General features: G+C 48.5%; 2 protein-coding genes across 9 annotated transcripts; both read left to right on the plus strand.

Annotated features, from left to right (window-relative positions):
* Positions 1-130: 130 nt before the first annotated feature.
* Positions 131-9,592, plus strand: NPM2 (nucleophosmin/nucleoplasmin 2). 5 transcript variants are annotated; one of them, XM_007476448.3, is made up of 10 exons: positions 131-263; positions 3,943-4,032; positions 4,332-4,411; positions 4,591-4,716; positions 5,903-5,996; positions 7,303-7,496; positions 8,141-8,166; positions 8,334-8,364; positions 8,449-8,518; positions 8,734-9,592. In XM_007476448.3, exons 2-9 carry the CDS (start codon positions 3,978-3,980, stop codon positions 8,485-8,487), a joined length of 645 nt encoding a protein of 214 aa, XP_007476510.1. In that variant the 5' UTR covers positions 131-263; positions 3,943-3,977; the 3' UTR covers positions 8,488-8,518; positions 8,734-9,592. The 5 variants fall into 5 exon arrangements, 3 of the variants coding, with proteins under 3 accessions (XP_007476510.1, XP_016289355.1, XP_056669639.1); XM_016433869.2 differs by having other exon boundaries at positions 8,449-8,505; XR_008915572.1 differs by having other exon boundaries at positions 8,334-8,505.
* On the plus strand, positions 9,454-21,199 carry FGF17 (fibroblast growth factor 17). Of its 4 annotated transcripts, none has more exons than XM_007476455.2 (5): positions 9,454-9,592; positions 13,944-13,983; positions 18,404-18,581; positions 18,907-19,013; positions 19,972-21,199. In XM_007476455.2, the coding sequence occupies exons 3-5, from the start codon at positions 18,458-18,460 to the stop codon at positions 20,263-20,265; spliced, it is 525 nt and encodes a 174-aa protein (XP_007476517.1). In that variant the 5' UTR covers positions 9,454-9,592; positions 13,944-13,983; positions 18,404-18,457; the 3' UTR covers positions 20,266-21,199. The 4 variants fall into 4 exon arrangements, with proteins under 4 accessions (XP_007476517.1, XP_007476518.1, XP_056669641.1 ...); XM_007476456.2 differs by having other exon boundaries at positions 18,437-18,581; XM_056813663.1 differs by having other exon boundaries at positions 9,513-9,624.
* The last annotated feature ends 171 nt before the right edge of the window (positions 21,200-21,370 follow it).

Genomic DNA, 21,370 nt, shown 5'->3' on the forward strand with positions numbered 1-21,370 from the left:
TCCTCTTCCCCTCCCTTCCCCGCCCTTCTTTGTATTTGGCGCAGTCGCACTAGCGAGGCTGTCTGGCGGCTCTTGGGCTTTGGCGAGAGGGGGCAGTAGCTACGCCTTTAGTGAAGGCTAAAATGTGGGGCACTTCCGAAGTAAGGCTGAAGAGATATAGTTGTCCCACCCGCTTATTGGTTAGGGAAATCGTTACTTTAGTGCCCTGGAAGTATTTCCGCCGTGAACTCGGCTGATTGCAAATTGCTCCCGGCCCAGGAGAGGTACCCTTCTTCCCCTCTCTCCCACCACGTCTACCACCTCATGACGACTGTCCGCAGTGCAGCCTTTTCTCCGTACACTTCATAGTTCTGGAACCAGGAACCGTGATTGGATCTAAGTTGCCATTGTTCCGGGTCCGGAATGTCAACCTCCTTCTCCCCTGTTCCGGATTATCCTTATATTGGTTTAGTCCAAAATGCTTCTCCTGCCTACCATTCCCTGGCCCATTTGTTTTCCTCAATTACAATGCCTACTCCTTTTGCGCTATTTTTGTATCCCAAATTTAGTACAATGGCACATAGTCCTTCATTTTCATACTCGAGGATAAAATAAGTTTTATTTAAAGCTTTCAAAGCTCCTAATTTTTTAAAACCCATACCTTCACCTTAAAACCCATACTACTTATTGCTTCCAAAGCAGAACAGTGGAAAGAGTTCGGCAACTGGAGTTCAATGACTTGCCCTGAAATCACACAGCTAGGAAATGTCAGATCAAATTTGAACCCAAGATCTCCAGTCTTCAGCCCCGTTCTCTATCCATTTACCTAGCTTACTCTCCCTAAAGTTTTTAAGATGGTCACAAGAGCCTTAGCTTCCTGCCTTCCAGGTTTCCTCTGAGAGAGACTAACTCATTCCAGCTGTAGGAATCATAGGTTGTTAGTTGAACTGATCTTCATTTAATATTCCAAGCCATTAGGAAAAGGCTTCATTATTCAGGTCAGAGTCCATAACCCTTAAGAAGAGTTTTCTCATCAGCTGAGTTAAAAATTAGGACCTATCTGGTCTAGCACAGCACTAAAGCACCAGTAGAGGCTCCAGATCCATGAATACTCACCACATTAAGGATTGCAGGCCAGTCCTACCTGAGCCCCTGACTTCAAGAACCAGATGACTTAACTGATACCTGGAAGAGAGTGATAAGCAACAATTTATAGAAAAACATGGATTTTTTTTGCCTTGTTTATTATTATCTACAAAGGCACGATTTCCCATGCTTAGCAAAGTATCCCAGCACTTAGCACAATGTCTGGCACATAGAAGATACTTTAAAATATTTATTGATATTGATAAGGTTAAAAAAGTGCTCTAGGATGGTATATCTGTAAACCACAAAGGCTTAAACTTTGGACAAATTCAGACAAATTTATGGATTAGGAAGAGAAAAGGGATCCTTAGTATTTGATATCTTTGTAAACCATAAAGTCCTATAATAAGTTTGAGTTATTGTCATGCATGTCCCCTTCCCCCCACAGTAATTTAAACATATGTCATTTGTGTTATATCCACATAGAAAAAAATTAAGTAAAAATTAACAATGACTTTTTGCTATGACATGAAGTTCAACAAATATTCCCCTGAATTAGTTTTTCCATATATAAAATCTAGGACAGACATTACAAATGAACAATGTGTTGGCCCTAGGATTGAACAGGAGAAAGAAAGTGAGCTAGATTGTATTTGAGAAACTATGCCTCACTCTCAATGATCCCAAGATGCTCCCCCCCAAAAAAAATAAAATTCATCTTTTTAAAACACCACTATTATCCCCAGAGACTATAAATGGTGGATGAACCCTGGAAGATTACAATCTCCAAAAGATTATTATTTTCAGTTACCCAAAGGGTAATGAAAAGATGAATGGGTAGTTCATAAAGAGAATGTAGTATATAACGAAAGATGATTTGATGATTTGCACACAAGAATAAAAGACATCATTCAGCAGATACATCATGGATAAAAGAAGTAGGACCATCCCATTAACAAATATGAGGCATGATAAAGAGATAACCCAGTTACATCAGCAGCACATAATGTTAAGAGACCTACAAGAAGTCCCTTTGTGCAAAGGATGGATTCTTTACAAAATAGATGTGGGAGGACATGGATAGGTATTAGTTTGAAAAGATATAGATAAGTTGTGATTCGCACTATTGGAAATTATATCAACATTGATGAGATCTTGGATTTACCGAAGTGTTATCTGCCCTGACTTTTGACCTCCATAATGTTGTCCCACCTTTCTTAAAGTCAGTAGTACTTGGTTCACCTCTTATCATCATCATCACCCTTTGCCATCATCCTCAGTACCAAGATGACCTTTCTATAACATGCAAGACTCAAAGCTCCTTAACTTCCTTGATTCCTGTGACCTTCATTGTCCATTCTACTTCAACTACCTTCAACCTTACCATCACTTGAAACTATTTCATCTCCAAAATCTTGAACTCTGAAATTCCTCTGTCAATTTGATAGATGTGAGGTGAAACCTAGAAATTGTCTTAAATGTTTTGTTTGGTCACTTAGATAGTATCCAATTCTTCATTACCCAATTTGGGGTTTTCTTGGCAAAAATACTGAAGTAGTTTGCCATTTCCTTCTTAAGTTCATTTTACAAAAGAGGAAACAGGCAAACAGGGTTAAGTGGTTTGTGCAGGGTCACATAGCTAGTGTTTGAGGCCAGATTCGAACTCAGGAAGAAAACCCTGATTCCAGGTCTAGTGCTCTGTCCACTGTACCACCTAGATGCCCCTGTTTTAAATTTCATTTTTCTCTAGTTTCTTTATAATGTGACTTTTAGATCTAGGTTATATATATATATATATATATATATATCTTTTTGGTGCTTATTTTGGTATGTATTACCAGATATTTTCTCTATAACTAGACAGAGCACTATACTAGAGGCTAGGGATAGAAATACAAAATATTGAGATACTGGATAATGTTTGCTGAATGTGTGTTAATCTATTTCCAAGATAAGACTATGTCCTCAAGGACTTATTCTCATGTTTCTTCCTCATTTCCTAGCTGGATAGATCCTAAATCTTCTATACATACTTCAGGATGGATTAGGAAAAGAAAAGAGTAGTATATGAAGAAAGGTCTCATGAGTAGAACCAAAAGAACATTATATAAAGCTACAGAAATATTTGAAGAATAAATTGTGAATGTTCACCTCCTGAGAAAGAACTAATAAATAGAAACACAAAAGACAGACAGATAGATGGGTAGACACAGACACACAAACACCCCCCCCCCCAAGGAAAAGGAAAAGGCCTCTTCTACTTTAAGATCTACAACCAGTAGGCTGATTGGACCTAACAAGCTTCATAAGAACCATCTGTGTGACTTCCCTGCCCTATGGTAAAGGGCAATGGAATAGGGGTGAGCATGGAGGTAATATAGTTGAGGGAGCAGTGGCAGAAAGGCTGAATTAGGATAGAATGACGGGAGTTGGGGGGGAAAGAAAGCTCATACTGCAGGGGTAAGGGCAGGCAACTGGAATCTTCCTGATCCCTAACCTTTTTACCTAAAAGTTTCATAAAGCCCCAGGAGATGGCGAAGATGGCACCTAAGAAAGAAAAGGATGACCTCTGAACATTAAAATCCCATAGTTTAGGACTAAATTTTGCTTCTCCCCCTCCCCATATTCATTATGCCTTTAGTGATTCCTACTATGTGCCCCTACCTTAGGTCTTTGGGGGAATACAAAAAACAAACAAGAACTTACAGTTTATTTGAGGATAAAAGGCCTCTACACTGAACAAATATTCATACGACAAATAATAGGTTGAAGGAAAGGGATAGACAAGAGAACAGTTTGAGTTCAGAAGCCTGGAAGATTCCTGTAGGCTCAGGCTGTCAGGGCAGCCCTTACCTGTCTCCCTTCCTCTTCTCACAGCCTTAGGTGCCCTTTAAACTCCTTCCCCAAGCAGCATGCCTCCAACCAGTGAAAGCAGCAAAACGGAAAAGTCCTTGGCCCTGTTCTGGGGTAAGTGGGGTAGGATTCTACTGCTGGAGGAGTTGGGAGGTTGGGTGGCTTATTCCTAGCCTTAGGGATAAGGAAAACTCTTCTTCCCTTCCACTTTGGGTTGCCTCCATTTCTATTGTATTCTCAACACTAGGACTAGAAAGTCTTCTCTAGACAGCATTGTTGACAGATGGACAGAGCTCCACCTGTGTGTTTGCCAACCCAAAATGGTAGGGAAGAGGATGGGGGAGGGGGGGGCGCAGAGAAAATAATTTTCTTAGTCACCTTCCCCATCTCTTCTTGCCTCCCCTCTTCCCTAGGCTGTGAGTTGAGCCAAGAGAACCGTTCTTATACCTTTGATCCCTTAGAAGATGGTGATCACAAATTGATTCTGAATATGGTGGGTGAACTTCAAAGCAGACAATCAAGTCTGACTAGAAAGTGAGAGGGAAGGAGGTGGGGGAGAGGGAGAATCCTGACTATGATGGCAAAGTGTGCCTGAAGCCTATAAAGGCAGATGCCCATGGCAGTGGGCAATAGCCAAGAGGAAACTTCAGTGGGCTCCCCTACCCCTTGCAGGTATGCTTAGGTGAGAAGACCAAAGATGAGCCAAATATAGTGGAGGTCATACCACCCCCTGATGAGAATGGCAAGAAGAGGCCACCAGTTCCCATTGCCATGCTGAAGCCCTCCGTCCTGCCCATGGTAAGCTACCCTCTAGCCCATCAACAAAGGGTGGGAAATGAGTAGGGACTGAAGCAAATTGCTTTCTCTGAAATTCTACCCTTAGAGATTCATTCCTTTAAGTCAAATATTGCCCATCTTTTTTAAAATGCAAGGCTTCTGGGATGGGTAGCTTGGTCTGAATAAATATTAGTACAGGAGATAATAGAAATGGTAAGTACCAAAGGAAGTAGAGAGACTGAAGAGGGGCAGAAGAAAGAACCACAATTAAGATGACTCCTGATTTCCCTTTCAACAGGAATACAGGCTTGTCCTTGCGCAGTAATAGTTTAAGCTTAAATAACAGAGTAAGCTTATTAAAGCAAAACAGCTGTACTGAGACTTTTGAGATACATTGTACCTTTTTTTTAAACCTTACCTTCTGTCTTAGAATCAATATACATATCAATTTCAAGGCAGAACAGTAAGGCAATGGGGGTTAAGTGACTTACCCAGGGTCACAAAGCTAGGAAGTGTCTGAGATCAAATTTGAACCCAGGACCTTCCATCTCCAGGCATGGCTCTCTATCCACTGGGCCATCTAGCTGCCCTGGGATACTCTGTAACTGAAGACTGATACACTTCACCTGCTTTTCTCCAAAGCTGTTGTTTTTTTTTTAATTAGTCAATTTAGAATATTTTTCCATGCTACAAGAATTGTATTCTTTCCTTAACCCTCCTCCCATCCCTTCTGGTAGCCAATGAACAATTCCACTGGGTATTACATGTGTCCTTGATCAAGACCTATTTCCATATTATTGATATTTGCACTAGGGTGATTGTTTAGAGTCTACATCCCCAGTCATATCCCCACAGAACCACGTGATCGATCATGTTTTTCTTCTCTGTTTCTACTCCCACAGTTCTTTCTCTGGATGTGGATAGTGTTCTTTCTCATAAGTTCCTCTGGATTGTCCTGGGTCATTGCAGTGCTGCTAGTAGAGAAGTCCATTACGTTCGATGATACCACAGTGTGTTTGTCTCTGTGTACAATGTTCTCCTGGTTCTGCTCCTCTCGCTCTGCATCACTTCCTGGAGCTTGTTTCAGATCACATGGAATTCCTCCACTTTATTATTCCTTCCAAAGCTGTTTCTTAACAAAACCAGGACCTTCAGAGTAGTCGGTAGGGGCAAGAAACCTGAGAAATTCTGCTTCCTGATTTTTCAGGCCAACATTTCGGGAATGGAGCTCACTTCCCCCGTCACTTTCCATCTTCGGTCAGGCTCAGGGCCAGTCCACATCAGTGGCCGCAATCTTACGGGTAAGTCGGAGGCGGTAGTGCCAGGTTCGCACGAGGCACGTTCTCAGGGTCTCTGAAGAACTCTAGAGTGGATTGTGAGGCATGGGAGAGACCCCTGGCATAGTGCCATCCTGCCCAGCATGCCCACACGGAAGAAGGCATTGTATACCCGAGCAAAGGAGAATCACAGTAGCACAAAGGAAATGGGACAGGCACAAATCTAGGGGAACAGCCATCCCAAATGTTCAGAGATTCTTTGTGCTCAACCTGTGAGAGAGCCTTTATGGGTTCATGGTTCAGTAGCAAACACCCTCTACTTTGGTCCCAACATTGTGATGTCCTTGGTCCTTTCCCAGAAAACAAAGGAGAGAGGCAGCTGGGTGGCTCAGTGGACTTGAGAGCCAGGCCTAGAGACAGGAGGTCCTGGGTTCAAATGTGGCCTCAGAAGCTTTCTACCTGTATCATCTTGTGAGCAAGTCATTTAAGCCTATTGCCTAGCCCTTTTCTACCCTGCTGCCTTAAAATCAATATTCAGTATTGATTCTAAGACAGAAGGTAAAGGTTTTTAAAAAACAAAAAAATGAAGGACACACAATAGGTAATGGCTGACTTAATATTCCCCAAACAAGTCTTCTCTTTCCCTGCTCAAAAATCTTTGGCTTTTCTCCTTGTCCTAGAATTCAAAGTTTTCCCCAAACTGACTCCAATCTGCCTTTTCTTTTCTTTTTAAACCCTTATCTTCTATCTTAGAATCAAATACAAGTATTGCTTCCAAGGCAGAACAGTAAGGGCTAGGCGATGGGGGTTAAGTGACTTGCTCAAGGTCACATAGCTAGGAGGTGTCTGAGGCCAAATTTGAACCCAGGACTTCCCATCTCTAGGCTTGGCTCTTCATCCTCTGAGCCACCTAGCTGCCACCATAACATAGAAATCTTTAGAGAAAACTAGATTGGGGGGGGGGGGGAGGTGTCGGGGAGAATTGATAAAACCAATCAGTATATCCAAAAAAACCTCACAATTCCATACCCAAAGACATCCCCATTGTCACCACACATGCACCCAAAGCAGCAAAGGCAGAGAGAGAGGTATCTGTTCATATCCCTTCTTCGAGCCCAGCACTGCTCTTTGTAATTTTGTGATACTCGTTTTCAATTGCTTTAGGGCATTGGCCTCCCATTTATGCTGCCATAGTCATTGCATGTGCTGGGTTTTTTGGCTGTGCATCAGTTCACTCAAGTCTTGTCAGGCTAATTAATCGATTTTTAACACTGAAGACAAAAAAAGGGTTTGGAGAATGCAGGTTCGTGCTTGGGTTCCCCTTCCACAGTGGCTTTAGACCTGCCCTGGGAGGAAGGAGAGAGAGAGGAAGAAGAGGCCAGTGAGGAGGAGGAAGAGGCCAGTGAGGAAGAAGAAGAAGAAGAAGAAGATGCTGATGAAGATTCTGATGAGATATCCCTGGGGACTTCTCCACCTAAATCAACCAAGCGACTAGCTTCCAACAGCCAGGCTGGTGTCGCAAAGGTGAGAGTGGAGTTCCTGGATGATGCTGGGGATATGAGACTTAATTATTATAAGGGAGCAGCTAGGTTGCGCTCAGTGGATTGAGAGCCAGGCCTAGAGATGGGAGGTCCTGGGTTCAAATCTAACCTCAGACACTTCCCAGCTGTGTGACCCTGGGCAAGTCACTTGACCCCCATTGCCTGGCCCTTACCACTCTTCTGCCTTGGAGCCAAAACACCGTATTGACTCCAGGACGGAAGGTGAGGGTTTAAAAAGAAAAAAAGAATCAAGGCGTTAGACTAGAACTCAAAGAGCCCATCACACTTTAAATTCCTTTCAGTCCTCAACACAGAGTGCATTGAGTGGTTGGCCTGGGGAGTCCGAAAGCTGCAAATCCCAGGCTTACCTTTGGCCTTGACTAGGTGCGTGACCGGCGGCTTAACCTGGTTTCTTCATCCATAGGATGAAAGAGTTGAAGTAGGCGCCATCTAAAGGCTCTTCTGGCCCTCAGTTCTCGGATCCCCGCCGCCGGGGCCCTTGAGAATAGGGTGCCGCCAACAGACCCTCAAATGGAAGGGCCGGAGAACGCGGCCATTGTTTTAGGGATGTCCTTGCTAAGAAGCCCCTTCCTCCATCCTGGCTATTGTTGTTTTCTTTAACTGCAGAAAAAGAAGCTGGAGGAAGAGCACAGGTGAGTCTGAGGCCACCAAGAGAGCTTAGAGGGTCTAGCAGGGGCTCGGCTCCCCGGCTCCTTCCTTCCCCCAAACTGCCCAAGCTTCCACCTTCCCGCTGGGGAGCGGCAGTCTCCTTTAGCCTGGGGCCCCAGGGCCCGGATGAGACCCCTTTCTCTCTTCTCAGTGCCCCATCCCGGAAGAGCCCAGAAGCCAAGGTAAGCGCTAAAGGAGGGAGGAGGGGGGCTGGAGGCGGGCGCCATGCTCCGGCCTAGGCACACAAAGCCCCTTTTCCCCAACAGGCCAAAGCCAAGAAGGCAAGGCTCACAGCCAAGAAGTAAAGGCACCCTGGAGGAGAGGTAGGAAAGGCAGGTGAGGCAGCAGGTCTGACGGTGGGGAATGAACGGGCTGCCGGGTTTCCCTCAAGGTCTGCCCCTGCCCCCTCCCGGGAGAAGTTGGGGGAAGAAGAGGAAAATGCCAGGCCGGGTTCCCTGCCCCCGGCCGGCGGGGGAGGCACGCTGAGGCTCGGCGGGACCGCCCTTCTCCCGCGGCCCCTTCCTCCCACTGGCTCTCTTTGTGTTTTACAGGAGCCAAAAAGACGAGAACGGCAACCGATGCTGATAATGACGCACGTTTCATAGAACAGTAACTCATATAAACCGCATACACTGATAATAATAAACCATTTTTCTGACCTCCGGCTTCTTGGGTGGTTCCGCGGCTGGCCACACCCTTCTCCCTTCCTGCCCGGCGCTCCGTGCAGTTGACCCGGACCCCCGGCAGAGGTCAGCTCTGGGCTGCTGAAATGCTGATGCCAGTGGCTCGGCTCCCTGCCCTCCTCGCCATTCGGAGCCATCCCTGGGCGCCGGCGCGCCTTTCCTCCGCCCAGGCTGCCTCTGCTTCTCTGGAGCGCATGCCATTCCTCACTTACCTCCATTTCCCCAGATTCTCCTCCCTTCCTTTCAGAAGTCCCCCATCCGAGGAGGCGGGTTTTTGTTGGGGGAGGGGCGCGCGGCGGCGAAATCTTTTTTATAGAGTAAGTAGAGGCCTTTATGACATCTTTCAGGCAGACTCTAGGCCTGATTGCCAGGTTAAGTCTTGCACGCGCCTTTCCCACCTGTCCCGGGCTGCGCTTTGTCCACCCAGGAGACTTGTACCCCATCTGGCTGTCTAGATGAGGAAGAAACGGAGGGAGGGGGAGGGGGCGGCCTCCCTCCGCCGGGGAGCGTCCTGAGAACGCACCTGTCCCCAGGCCGGTGTACCTATGAATGCAGACACAAATGGACCTTCTAAAGGCCTGGGCCCCAGCCAAACCAGCCTTTCCCCCCACCTCATTTCCAAGCCAGAAAAGTCCTGAATAGGGGGACACAATAGAGGATTAGGGAGCCATGGGGGCCCCATTGTGCACCATTGACCTGGTCTTGGTGCTGCCGGGCCCCATTGCTGGTGAGCAAAGCCGAATACAATAACCAGGCCAGGTGTGTGGGGAGGTGGATGGAGGGGGGAGAGATTGGATAAAAACTCCAGGGATGTCCTTAGGTGCCCAGAGAAGGGCTGAGACCTAAATGCTTAACATTCCCTTTCAATGTGAGCCACCAACAGGGAAAGTGGGTGGGGAGGGATGATGCTAATTGCCTTGTTACCCAGAATGTAGCGCTCCAGAGCCGCTGAAGCACTCTCTGGTTTGATTCTCCTACCAGTACCTGGGGGCTAGGAAAGGCATGATCATGCCACATTTTAATGGCGAAAAAACAGGCTCAGGGCAGGAAGAATGTCCAAGAACTGGGACTAGAACTCGGGCAGTCTAGCTCCCACGTCCCCTACGAGTGCTCTGGCTGGTGGAATCTGGGTTTAGAGGAGGCAAAGCCAAGGACTGGGAAGCCACAGGGTAGAAGCTCCGCCAGAGAATGGAAGGAAGGCCTCACTTTTCCCACCTGTCTTAAGGGTCCGATATGTTTGACGGCTGAGAGGGGCCAAGACTTTGTGGCTCTGGGGGTGGGGGTTAGAGGGAAGGCTTGTTAGCAAGCCTCTCAACTTCTGTGTTGGGGGAGAAGGAGGTGTGAGACAGCTCCTGCTGGGAAGGGGGTGCTGAACTTGGCACTCAAGATAAAGATTAACTCATACCAAGGTCCCTTCTCACTTTCCCATCACCTCCTGGCCCCCCTGCAAGTGTAAATGAACCTTCCCCTTCTGCCCATTTCTACTCCATGCTGGGGGGCATGGAGGAAAACTGAGGCAACACTGACAAAACAGGGATTATCCTTGGCATCCGATACAGAACTTTCTACTTTGTCATATTAGGGTGTCAAAGGAGAGAGCGAGAAGGAGTTTTCAAGATCATCCAAAATCTATCATTGCCTAGAGAAGGAGTGACTGATCCAAGATCATAAAGTGAATGGCAACCTCAGAACTAGAATCCAGGGCTCCTTAAGTAGTGGGTAGAGCATGGGGCCCTGGATTCTAGCTTCACTAGCTTTGTGACCCTGGGCAAGTCCGTTAACATCTTGGCCTCAACTTCCTCATTGGTAAAATGGGGTTAGTAACTCTTCCCAAGAGTGTTGTGAGGATTAAATGAGATAATATTGCAAGTCTTTGGCACCATGACTAGGACATAGTAAGGGCTAGACAAGCAAAAGTTCCCTTCCCTTGATTCTCAGTCTTGTGTATATAAGATTAAAATTGAATATCCAAATACCCCAAGTATTACATTTAATAAGATTTATTAATAGTAACTTGAAGTAAAGGAAAATAAAAAAGCTAGAGCAAAGAGGGAGTTGACCCAGCTGCCTTCGCAGGAAAAGGAGAGAGAAAAGGCAGAGCTACAGAACTTCTAAACATACCGCAAGGATGCTAAGTGGACAAAGGGAAAAGGATTCTGGGAGATGAAGTCCAAGGGTTCCAGATTTTCTAATTACACATGTACCTTTTACTATACAATATTACCTGGCCCATGCAGAGTGTCTTTTCACTACTATTGAGCCTTCAGTGTGAGAGGGATGAGGACAAGCCTAGAGGTAGAGATGGGAAAGGAGAGGGGTGCTATAGCCCTTCAAAGATGGGCTAAGGTCAAAAGATTATGGAGACCCAGGGCTGGGCGGAGGGTTGAGAGCTGGCTATGAGCACCTTCTTCATGGAGAGGAGCCCTGTCCACTGGCTCATAAGACTTTGGCTCTCTCTTCCTAACTGATCAATCACTGGAACTGGACCAAGAAATCCATCATTTTCTTGTTCAGTATCCTGTATGGCTTCTCCATCCTTATCTCTTCTTACCTGTTTGTGTTCGCTATGGAAAAAAGTAGCTTCTCTCCCCTCACCAGAAAACAAAAGGGAGCAAGGAGGATGTACAGAAGGACTATCGTATTGCACACTCAGAATTGGAGCTACCAGTCCTCTAGGCCAGGAGAAACCAGAAGGCAGCATCCTAGTTGACTTCACAAAGGAGGCCCTGGTACCTGGAAGCTACGTCCGGTGTTCCCCCATAGTACTCTAGGAAGCCAGGAGTGAACAGTAAAAAGACCACTGGACACAGAGCAAAGTTTTACTATCTGTTGTCACAAATGCGACTTTTGCTTCTCTGAGATGTAAATATGAGAAATTCAGACTAAATGATCCTGAAAAGCCTTTTTAAAATTGTAAACCCTTATCTTCTGTCATAGAACCAATACTGTGTATTGCTTCCAACGGAGAAGAGCATTAAGAGTTAGGCAATGGGAGTTAAGTGACTTGCCCACGGTCACTCCATTAGGAAGTGTCTGAGACCACATTTGAACCCAGGACCTCCTGTCTCTAGGCCTGACTCAAAATCCACTAAGCCACCTAGCAGGCTTTCAGCCTTTTGAGCTGTAAAATTTTTCTGGAATTTAAAAAAAAAAAACTCCCTGGGCATTACAAGCACACACGCGCGCACACACACATATACATATACTCAGGATAACTAGGGAAGGAGTCTAAACCCTGTAGCCTTCTCCATTAAGAATGTAACAGAAGTAATGATGGGGGAAAGGGTGTTACTGACAGCTTTGTGGATTCACTGTAGTTCAAGGAGATGAGAGAATGCCAAAGGTGAAAGAAAGCTTCTTCCTTCCCAACCTCACATAAATAAGTAAATTCATTTCCTCCTCTCTGCCCTTTCTGGCTAAATTTGGAAGAATCCCAGGAAATGGGATGCAAAAATATCAGGACATCCTGATTCTGGGGTTCAAGTCTAAAGGCAACTTCCCCCAATCTTGAGTCCTTCCCCCACTTAGAGACACCCCTTCCCCTTACACACACTCACACAGCTGGGTGTCACTTGGCCCAAATTCAATCCCAGGAAGGTGATGATCAAGTTTCCCTAGTCCCCATCTCTCAGAATCACCCAAAATTTAACAAGTGTTTTCTGAGCATCCACTCACAATATCAAATTAGGAGGAAACAATATATGACTAAAGCAGCCCTCTTCTTGACCTCAGTGAGTTCCTAAAATGTGAAGGGCAAAACATGAAAGTAGTGTGACATGGAATAAAAGCAAGTGCCTAGCAAAACAGGATCCTGTTGCTTTACAAATGGACATTGAAGAAGATGGTCCCCAGCTTTAAGTCAGCTAGCTTCAAAGCCCTCTCCACCCCCCCCCCCCTTCCATTGCCACTCAGTTTTCCCTTGGAAACTCCATTCTTACTTGACCTGGGTCCTAGAGAAGTCTTTGTCTCAAGGCAGTGGCACTGGGCCCAGCCACCAAACCAAGAAGTCATCAAGGACCCCACCCCCAGACCCCACTTCGAGCACCTGCTGCACTTAGGCAAGAGTTAACCCCTCCTTCCCCTGTGGGCAGACCTTAATGGAAGTGGGAGAAAGAAGGGGAGGCGGGGTCAAGGGAAGCCATGGAAGTGACTGGCTTAGAGCCATGCCCACCCCCACACCCACCCCCCAAAAGGCTCTTCCTTTTAAAGGCCTTAGAGGATTACACACACAGAGAAAAAAAATTGGGGGAAGATGCTTGCCCTATCCTTGACTCAGCCTCAACTTACCAGCCAGGGAGACTAAGACACAACTGGGGCAAAGGAGGAGTTGACCCTATTCTGGGTCTGTGGGAGGGACGAGAATGATGGAGACTAAGGGGATCAGTCTGCTTACTAGAAAAGCTCTACTGGTTCCAGCCTCAGGATAGCCCAGCAGAAAGGAGAGAGAGAGAGAGAGAGAGAGAGAGAGAGAGAGAGAGAGAGAGAGAGAGAGAGAGAGAGAGAGAGAGAGAGAGAGAGAGAGAAGGGAAAGAGAGAAAGAGAGGAGCCCCCAACAATTCCTCCTCCCTCTTCCAACCCCCCCCCAAGTCTGGAGTTTTGCAGTCACACTGAGACTGGAAGGTGGACAGATCACACCTCTGCTCTCCCTGTGGCTCCCTCCTCCTCCTCCTCCTCCCCTTCCTCCTCCTCCTTCTCCCTCTCCTCCTCTCCCCTCTTGAGGACCTGTGGTTCGAAGATCTTTGGTTGTTCTGGGACTCTACCTCAGGGGCTGTCCACATCTACTACTGAGTTTTTAGGGGAGAGGGGCTTCCTCTCCAAGAAATCTCTCCAGTGATGGGAGCCTCCCGTCTCCTGGCAAACCTCACTCTGTAAGTCTGTGTACTGACTTGAGTTTTGTTACCATTTCCAGCCTGGATGGAGGTTTAATCTTAACCCGGACTCCAGGGCTGCCCCCCCCCACTGGATGGGAGGATGTGTGTGTGTGTGTGCGCGCGAGTGCATTTTTGTGTATGTGATGTGTGTGTGTATGTGTGTAAGCCAGTAACCAAATCCTGGATTTGTTTTCTCTCTCCATGCAGATGCTTTCAGCTCCTGATCCTCTGTTGCTGCCAAACCCAGGTAGGCTGGAGTTCCCTACTATCTTCTTTTTTTCTTCTTTGCCCCCAATTTGGCTACCTAGTTGGTGGGGATGGGAAGATGGCAGAGGATTATGGTCTCTCACCTAAGAGGGGACAGTGTATGGTTTGATACTGTATTGTGCAGTATGATAGAGTGAACAGAGAGGGTAAAGACTGAAAAAAAAAAGAATGGGCCCCTTGAGTTTCCACTAGCCCCTCTCTGTCTTTTCTACCTGTGCCTGACCCCACCTACCTGAGGTGTTGTCCGCTTTTCATCTCATTTCTTTATTTGATGCCCCCACCATCTTAAGGGGAACCTAAGGCGAAAGCCTTGGGGAGCGGGGACAGGAATGTGGCAAGGTGCCCCTCCAACAGCTATCCAAGGGGATTGATTTCATTTTGTAACCAATTTTGTGACCCGCCCCCCACTGTATGTGAAGAAGGTGGGCCCAGGGCTCTCACCACCTATGGAACATCTTGTACACCCTGGAGTGGGGCACCCACGAAGTGCCCAGGACAGGTTGAAGGGACTCCCAAGTGTACAGGGCAATAGGGGTCAAGCCCAGAGCAGCTTGCTTGGGATTGCATTCAGAAATGGTTTTATACACATCCTTCCTCTGTCGCGTCCATCACCACCTCCACCACCTCTGCCCTGACTCTAGGTCCCCTCCTGCCTCTCCTGCACCCCCCCCCAAGCTTCAGCCCCTTCTGGAAGCTTGGTCCTTTTTTGTGATCCTCCATAAAAGTGCAACTATTAAAATGCACTGGTCCAGAACCGTGCCGGAGAGCTCTCCTGCCTCGCGTTCCCAAGGCTGAGGCTGGGGGCTTCTCTTCACATCCAGTTGGGACTTTTTTTGAAGGTAAATGCCTTTTCTCTGGGAGAGGGAAAGGGGCTGCCTTTGAAGCAGTGGGGGGGTGGGAGAGAGAGACAACCCCCCCTTTTTTTCCTTCCCCCTTTTGCTCCAACCCCATTCCAGGCCTTTTGCTTCACACATCCAAGGAGAGTGAGAAGAAAGCCTCAGCCTGACTGTAGGGGGGGCTGGGGGTGGGACCCAACCTGTTCTGGAAGGGGAATTAGCACAATGGTGTGGAGGGACTGGGCGTTTATTGCCCGGCCTGAGGCCCCATTCAGTTGGAAGGGAAGGTGGCAAAGCCCTCCTTTTCCCCCTTGAAGTGCCCCCGCTCCCCCTGTGGGGGGAGGTAAGCAGGCCGGACTATAGCCATGCTTGAGGGGCTGCCTGACAAGCAGCTGTCTGAGGCGGGTAGAAGGGGAGGTTCCCCCCACAGCGGGGACATTAAAGAGCTGGGCAAGGTCCCACGGGGAGAGCGGCTTGTGGGCTGTGGGCCGTGGGGGTGTGGGGCTGCCTTTGTGCAGGGCTGGGGGATAGGAAAAGGGGAGAGATGGAGGGGCATGGCCCCTCCTTCTGCTTCTGACCTGGAACGGACAGGGGGAATAAGGCTGCCTGCCAAGAAGGGCGGAGGGACCTGAACCTGAGCCAGGAGCCTTGAGGGGGTCAGGGAGAGGGGCCGGTCCCAAGCCAGGGTCTCAGTTCTCACAGAAGAGCCATGTTGAGTCCCCTTGGTACCCTGGCCTCCTGGCCATTTACCTGGTTGACTTGGCGGAGCGGGGATGGATATGAGGAGTTGGGATGGACAAGGTTGGACTTAAGAAGTAACTGGGCTTAGGGACCAGTTCAGGGCAGAAGCAATGGAGGGAGAAGAAAAAGGAGACCTGAGCCTCAGGAAATGGCAGGATTCCTCAGCCTCCCCTTGACAACTTCCCAAATAGAAACCCCTCTTCCATCACCCAGAAGATAAAAGGGGATTTCCAAGAGACACCCCCTCTTGCAGTGATGGATGACTGGGATGAGGGTCATGTCAAGGGATGGCATAGGAGCTAGAGCTGTGACTTTACTGCTAGAGGGAATTCTGGGTAAGAAATCTCTTTTCCCAGGACGAGGAAGCGCTTCTGGGCAACTTACAGCCTTAGAGAACTGCCTGGAGTGGCCACTTGCCAAGAGTCACAGAGTCATATGTGTTAGAGGTGGAGCTTGAACCTACCTCCAAGGCCAATTCTTTATCAGCTCTTAGGTGCTGCCTCTAGCCATTAGAGAGGGTCAGGAAACTGAGCAGAGAGAATGTGGGAGCACGGACTAACCAGCATCCAAATCTAGAGGGGAAGAAGGCAGGTGGAATTTGGGAAGGTCATGTTGGTGTGCCCCGGGAAGGAGAAAAAATACTTTGCCTTCACATATATATGCATACATACACACATATACATACTTGGGAAATGTGGGAATGTTTATAGCTTTATATATGTTTGTGTGTACAAACACACACACATTCATACACAGACCTTTAAAACAAGAACCAACAGACAGGAGCACAGTGGAAGAGGGCTTATAGAACACCTCAGGGAAGAGATAAGACAAGTATTTTTTATATATATATATAATTTCCAAATAAGTAAATGGATAACGGGCAACTGAATGGCTCAGTAGATAGAGCATCAAGTCTGGAGCCAAGAGGACCTGGGTTCAAATGTGACCTTAGATACTTCCTAGCTGTGTGATCCTGGGCAAGTCATTTTACCCTGTTTGCCTAGTCCTTGCCTTTGGTCTTAGAGTTGTTCTAAGAAAGAAAGTAGGGGTTTAAAAAAAAAAGGAAATGGAAGCCCAAAGTAGAGAAGGTTCTTGCCTTGGGGTCATATAAACAGTCCCAAGTAGGAATAGAACTTAAGCCTTCCTTCTTTTCCCCTTTGCCTGCCTGCCTGCTCTTTTGTCCCTCCATTTTCCATACCCCCATGTCCCTGCCCTAAGTCCCAGCTATCCAGAAGAAGCAGCCAGGAGCCCTGGCCATCCCCTCGGCATGAGGGAGGGCCTGGAAGTGGTAGCATGGTGGTCCCAGTGTATGCACAGGCAAGACACAGCAACAGCAGCTAGAGCGGTCAACACTTTTTGGCTGCTGCTGCTCCCCACTTCCAGCCCAGTGGGGCACCTAGACCCGAAACTCCAGGGCAGTAATAGGACCTTTGCCAAGTCTAAAGGTGAATGGAGACCAGAGTACAGCAGACTGAAGTCAAGTGGATGATCCTGCTTCCTGGGTTAGCCCTCTAGAAACCCATCACCTATTTTTGTTTGGTTGTGTCCAACTTTGTGAACTTGTTTGGGTTGTCTTGGCAAAGACATTAGAGTAGTTTGCCATCTTCTCCAGCTCAGTTTACAGATGAAGAACCTGAGGTAAACAGAGTTAAATGACTTGCCCGGGATCACCCAGCTACTAAGTGTCTGAGACCAGATTTGAACTCACGAAGAAATCTTCCTGCATCCATTTCTGAGGCTCCCTCACTGCCTGCTTCTTCTGGATAGCTGGAGCCCTAGGGCTGTGGAAGATGGAGGGAGAAAAGAGGGGGCTGGCAGGTGAAAGGGAAAGGCAGGGAGGCAGGAAAGCTTAGGTGCTACTAAGTGGCCCTCCTTTCACTGATGATTGTTTAGAACAGAGGTTCTTAACCCTTTTTTGAGGGTGTGCTCCTGTGGCTGTCTGCTGAAGCTGTGGTCTCCTCAAAAGAATACTTTCAAATCTCTGAGAGAAATGTTTGAAGTGCAGTTAGTCTGAAATTCAAGATGGATTTGTTTTTCCCATCCAAGTTCGTTTTCCAGACCCTTTGGGAGCCCACAGTTTAGATGCCCGGCTTAAAATATCCCAGGGGCTTGGTTAGGAGATTGAAAGACCCTGACAAAGCCCACCAGGATCCCCTCTGTGGGTTTTTCCTGCCCCTTGCCAAGGATTTCAAAGTATATAGCAGGCTTCATTTCTATTACCGTATGTCATACGAGAGAGGACGGAGAAGAGGAGTTTCATCTTCCTGGTAAAGAGGCTAAGACTTCTGAGACCGGTTCTCAGCCCTACCTCGATTTCCACATCTGAATTACATATTTTCTCTCTCTTTCGTGTATTTTTCCTCTCTGCATCTCCCTACCTCCACCTGGCTTGGCAGGAGCTCTCTAGGAGCCCAGACCTGAGAATGCTATTCCCTTTGAATCTCAGGCCTGGAAAGTGGGAGAGGGGAGGCCTGAGCCCCCAAATCTGCTCTAATGCTAAGTAGCTGTGTGACTTTAAGCAAATCACTCGGTTTCTCTAAACGAAGAGAGAGGGTTAGAGTCCTCCCCTCCAGTCCTGAGGGAATGAGAAGGGCTGAGAGAGAAGCATCTGGGTGAGGGGATGGCGCCCTGGTCCAGCCACGGAAGCTTCTATCCTTTCCTTTCTCAGGCTGTGGAGAACAGGCGTACAGATTCCTCATACTTCCTGCTCTACCCTTTACCAAGACCAGCCTGACCCCCTTACCCTTCTTCCTTGGGGTGGGCCGGGAGTGGTGTTGCCCAAAGCAAATTGACACTATTTTTCCCTTGGTGATTGCAAAGGGGGAGAATCACCCGTCTCCTAATTTTAACCAGTATGTGAGGGACCAGGGCGCCATGACTGACCAGCTGAGCCGGCGGCAGATCCGAGAGTACCAGCTCTACAGCCGGACCAGCGGCAAGCACGTTCAGGTCACTGGGCGCCGCATCTCCGCCACCGCTGAGGACGGCAACAAGTTTGGTGAGAGCCCATCCATTTCCCCCGGCCCTGCCCCTGCCCCTGCCCCGCCTCCTGGACCTTGACCAGGGAGACCCCAAATGCCCCCTGGGTAACCATGAGCTCTGGAGAGGGTGAGCAGGAAGGGCTCGAGTGCTCACGCTGAGGAGGGACGCTGGCTCTGGGATTGGGAGGCATCGGAGGGATGCCCTGAAAGTAGCTGCTTCCCACCTCCCTGCCCACTGCACAGAGAGGGATGGGGGGCCCAGGCGGCAGCCCCGATGGACGGATTTCTCTCTCTCTCCCTCCCTTCTCTGCACCTCTATCCTCAACCCAACCTCCCAAACAGCCAAGCTCATAGTGGAGACAGATACATTTGGCAGCCGGGTTCGCATCAAGGGGGCTGAGAGTGAGAAATACATCTGCATGAGCAAGAGGGGAAAGCTCATTGGGAAGGTGAGGCTTTGGCAAGGTGAGGGAAGGGGGCTGGGAGGTGGGCGTGGGACCTCTGCTGGTCGAGGGGGGCAGCACACTGTGGTGTAGACATGGTCCTGGGGAGAGCAAGAGGGAGGGATCTTGGCACACCTGTTACCCATCTCTTTCTCCACCTCCTCCTTCGCTTCTGGCCCACCCCCTGGTTCCTCCTTTGGACGTCCTTAAATGGAGCAGTCCCACCCTTTCCCCGGTCTCAGGAAGAGGCTTTTTTCTCACCCACCCATCTAAGAATGGGTACAAAGAGAAAAAACCAAACCGTGGTTTCATAGGTTATCTCGGCTCATGCTAATACACTGTGTTTCTTGTGCAAGGCCCGGGAGGTGGGGACATAGGGCAAAAGGGGGTTATGATAGAATATTTGTATATATAAGCTAGGCAAGATTTGGAACTTATGTCCCTTCTGTTCCTTCCTACTTCTAGAATGACCACATATAGAGACTATTTATACAGAATAAATATAGTTCTATATAATATATATTTAGAGTAGGTAAGGGCTATCTCCTATGCAGTTTTTCGGGCATCAAAAATAGGTGCATTCATTTGTTTGACCATATTTTGAAAAGTGTCCTTCCCTGCAGCCTTCCCAATGTGGGGTCCAAGGCACCAGGCCGCCCTTGTCCAAAAGCTGGCCATGCTCAAGAGGACAATTGGTACTGACCCAGTGCAGTAGGAATGTAGAGAAGGGACCCTCCGGCCCCCACCAGCCAGGCCCTCCCCATTAGAGATCAGTGGCCCATAGCTCCCCACTGCCCCATTCCCTTCCATTTCTGAGACTGGCACACTCCGGAGAGGCGGGGGGAAGAATCGGGAGGGTGCCCAGTGCTGTTGCCAAAAGGCTGCACCTAAGGCATCCCTAGAGAGACATCAGGGACTCCACTGGGACCCCCGCCCCAGAACCCGTCTTTTCCTCCCCCCTCAGCCCAGCGGGAAGAGCAAAGACTGCGTGTTTACCGAGATTGTGCTGGAGAATAACTACACAGCCTTCCAGAACGCTCGCCACGAGGGCTGGTTCATGGCTTTCACCCGCCAGGGCCGGCCCAGGCAGGCCTCCCGAAGCCGGCAGAACCAGCGGGAGGCTCACTTCATCAAACGCCTCTATCAGGGCCAGCTGCAGTTCCCCAACCACGGGGAAAGGCAGAAGCAGTTTGAGTTTGTGGGATCAGCCCCAACCCGTCGGACCAAGCGCACCCGGCGACCCCAGCCCATCACGTAGTCAGGGGAAAGAGGGGGTACCCTGGCCCAGAACCAACCCTCCCACCCCCGTTCTTGAAAAAGGACTGGGTTGAGGGAGGGGAGGTCATCCCCATCAGACTCGCAGAGGAGCCCCACGGACCACAAGGCACTCAAGAGCTCCTCCTTTTGAAAGGGGACAGGACTGCAGCCGTCAAGGGGGTATCCTGGGACTTGGGGGAAACCACCAAGAAGGTGGCACACCCCTAGGTCCCACATGGAATGGAGAGAAGAAAGGGAAGAAGGGAGGGAGGGGAAAAGGGAGGGAGAAGAAAAGAGAGAGAGATGGAGAGAGAGACAGAGAGATTCAGAGAGAGACAGACAGAAAGACAGAGACAGAGAGATTCACAGAGAGAGAGACAGACAGACAGAGAGAGACAGACAGAGAGAAAGACAGAGACAGAGACAGAGAGATTCAGAGACAGACAGACAGAAAGAGAGAGAGATGAAGAGAGAGACAGAGAGATTCAGAGAGAGACAGACAGACAGTGAGAGACAGAGAGAAAGACAGAGACAGAGATTCAGAGAGAGACAGAGAGAGACAGAGAGAGACAGACAGACAGAGAAAGAAAGAGACAGAGAGATTCAGAGAGAGACAGACAAAGAGAGAGAGAGATGAAGAGAGTCAGAGAGAGAGAGATGGAGAGAGAGACAGAGACAGACAGAGAGAGAGAGATCTCCCGTTCTGGGCAACTGGGCAGAGACTAAAGAGAGAACTTCAAGAGTCACTCTCTGAACGGAGGCACCTAGCTCCAATCTCCAGGGAAATGGTGCAGAAACAACACGGAAATGACACAGGAATGACAGATGGACTCCAGGGTTTGCAGATACTCTTGGACAGCTCTCCTCAGATTTTTGCTCCGTGTTTGTCGCTATCGCTCCCTCATTCCCATTGGCATAAATCGCAACTGTAGGAACCAGCATCTCCCTCCCTCTCTTTTTAATAGAAAGAAAAGAAAAAAGGGCTGGCCATCCTACGTATATTTCACCATTCTGCCACTCCTCTTAATAAAACCATTTTCCTGCAAAGGGTAGGAGGTTTGGGGGGGGGGCGGTTGTGGGGGGAGCTATTTGGTTCGGCGGGGCGG

The sequence above is a fragment of the Monodelphis domestica genome, chromosome 1, assembly GCF_027887165.1.
Source record: "Monodelphis domestica isolate mMonDom1 chromosome 1, mMonDom1.pri, whole genome shotgun sequence".
Classification (NCBI taxonomy): domain Eukaryota; kingdom Metazoa; phylum Chordata; class Mammalia; order Didelphimorphia; family Didelphidae; genus Monodelphis; species Monodelphis domestica.

Coding starts and splice junctions, on each gene's coding strand:
- NPM2 (XM_007476448.3), top strand. CDS start 3,978: ATGCCTCCAACCAGTGAAAGCAGCAAAACGGAAAAGTCCTTGGCCCTG. Junction 4,033..4,331: donor GTCCTTGGCCCTGTTCTGGG/GTAAGTGGGGTA, acceptor CCTCTTCCCTAG/GCTGTGAGTTGAGCCAAGAG. Junction 4,717..5,902: donor AGCCCTCCGTCCTGCCCATG/GTAAGCTACCCT, acceptor CTGATTTTTCAG/GCCAACATTTCGGGAATGGA.
- FGF17 (XM_007476455.2), top strand. CDS start 18,458: ATGACTGACCAGCTGAGCCGGCGGCAGATCCGAGAGTACCAGCTCTAC. Junction 18,582..18,906: donor TGAGGACGGCAACAAGTTTG/GTGAGAGCCCAT, acceptor CCTCCCAAACAG/CCAAGCTCATAGTGGAGACA. Junction 19,014..19,971: donor GGGGAAAGCTCATTGGGAAG/GTGAGGCTTTGG, acceptor CTCCCCCCTCAG/CCCAGCGGGAAGAGCAAAGA.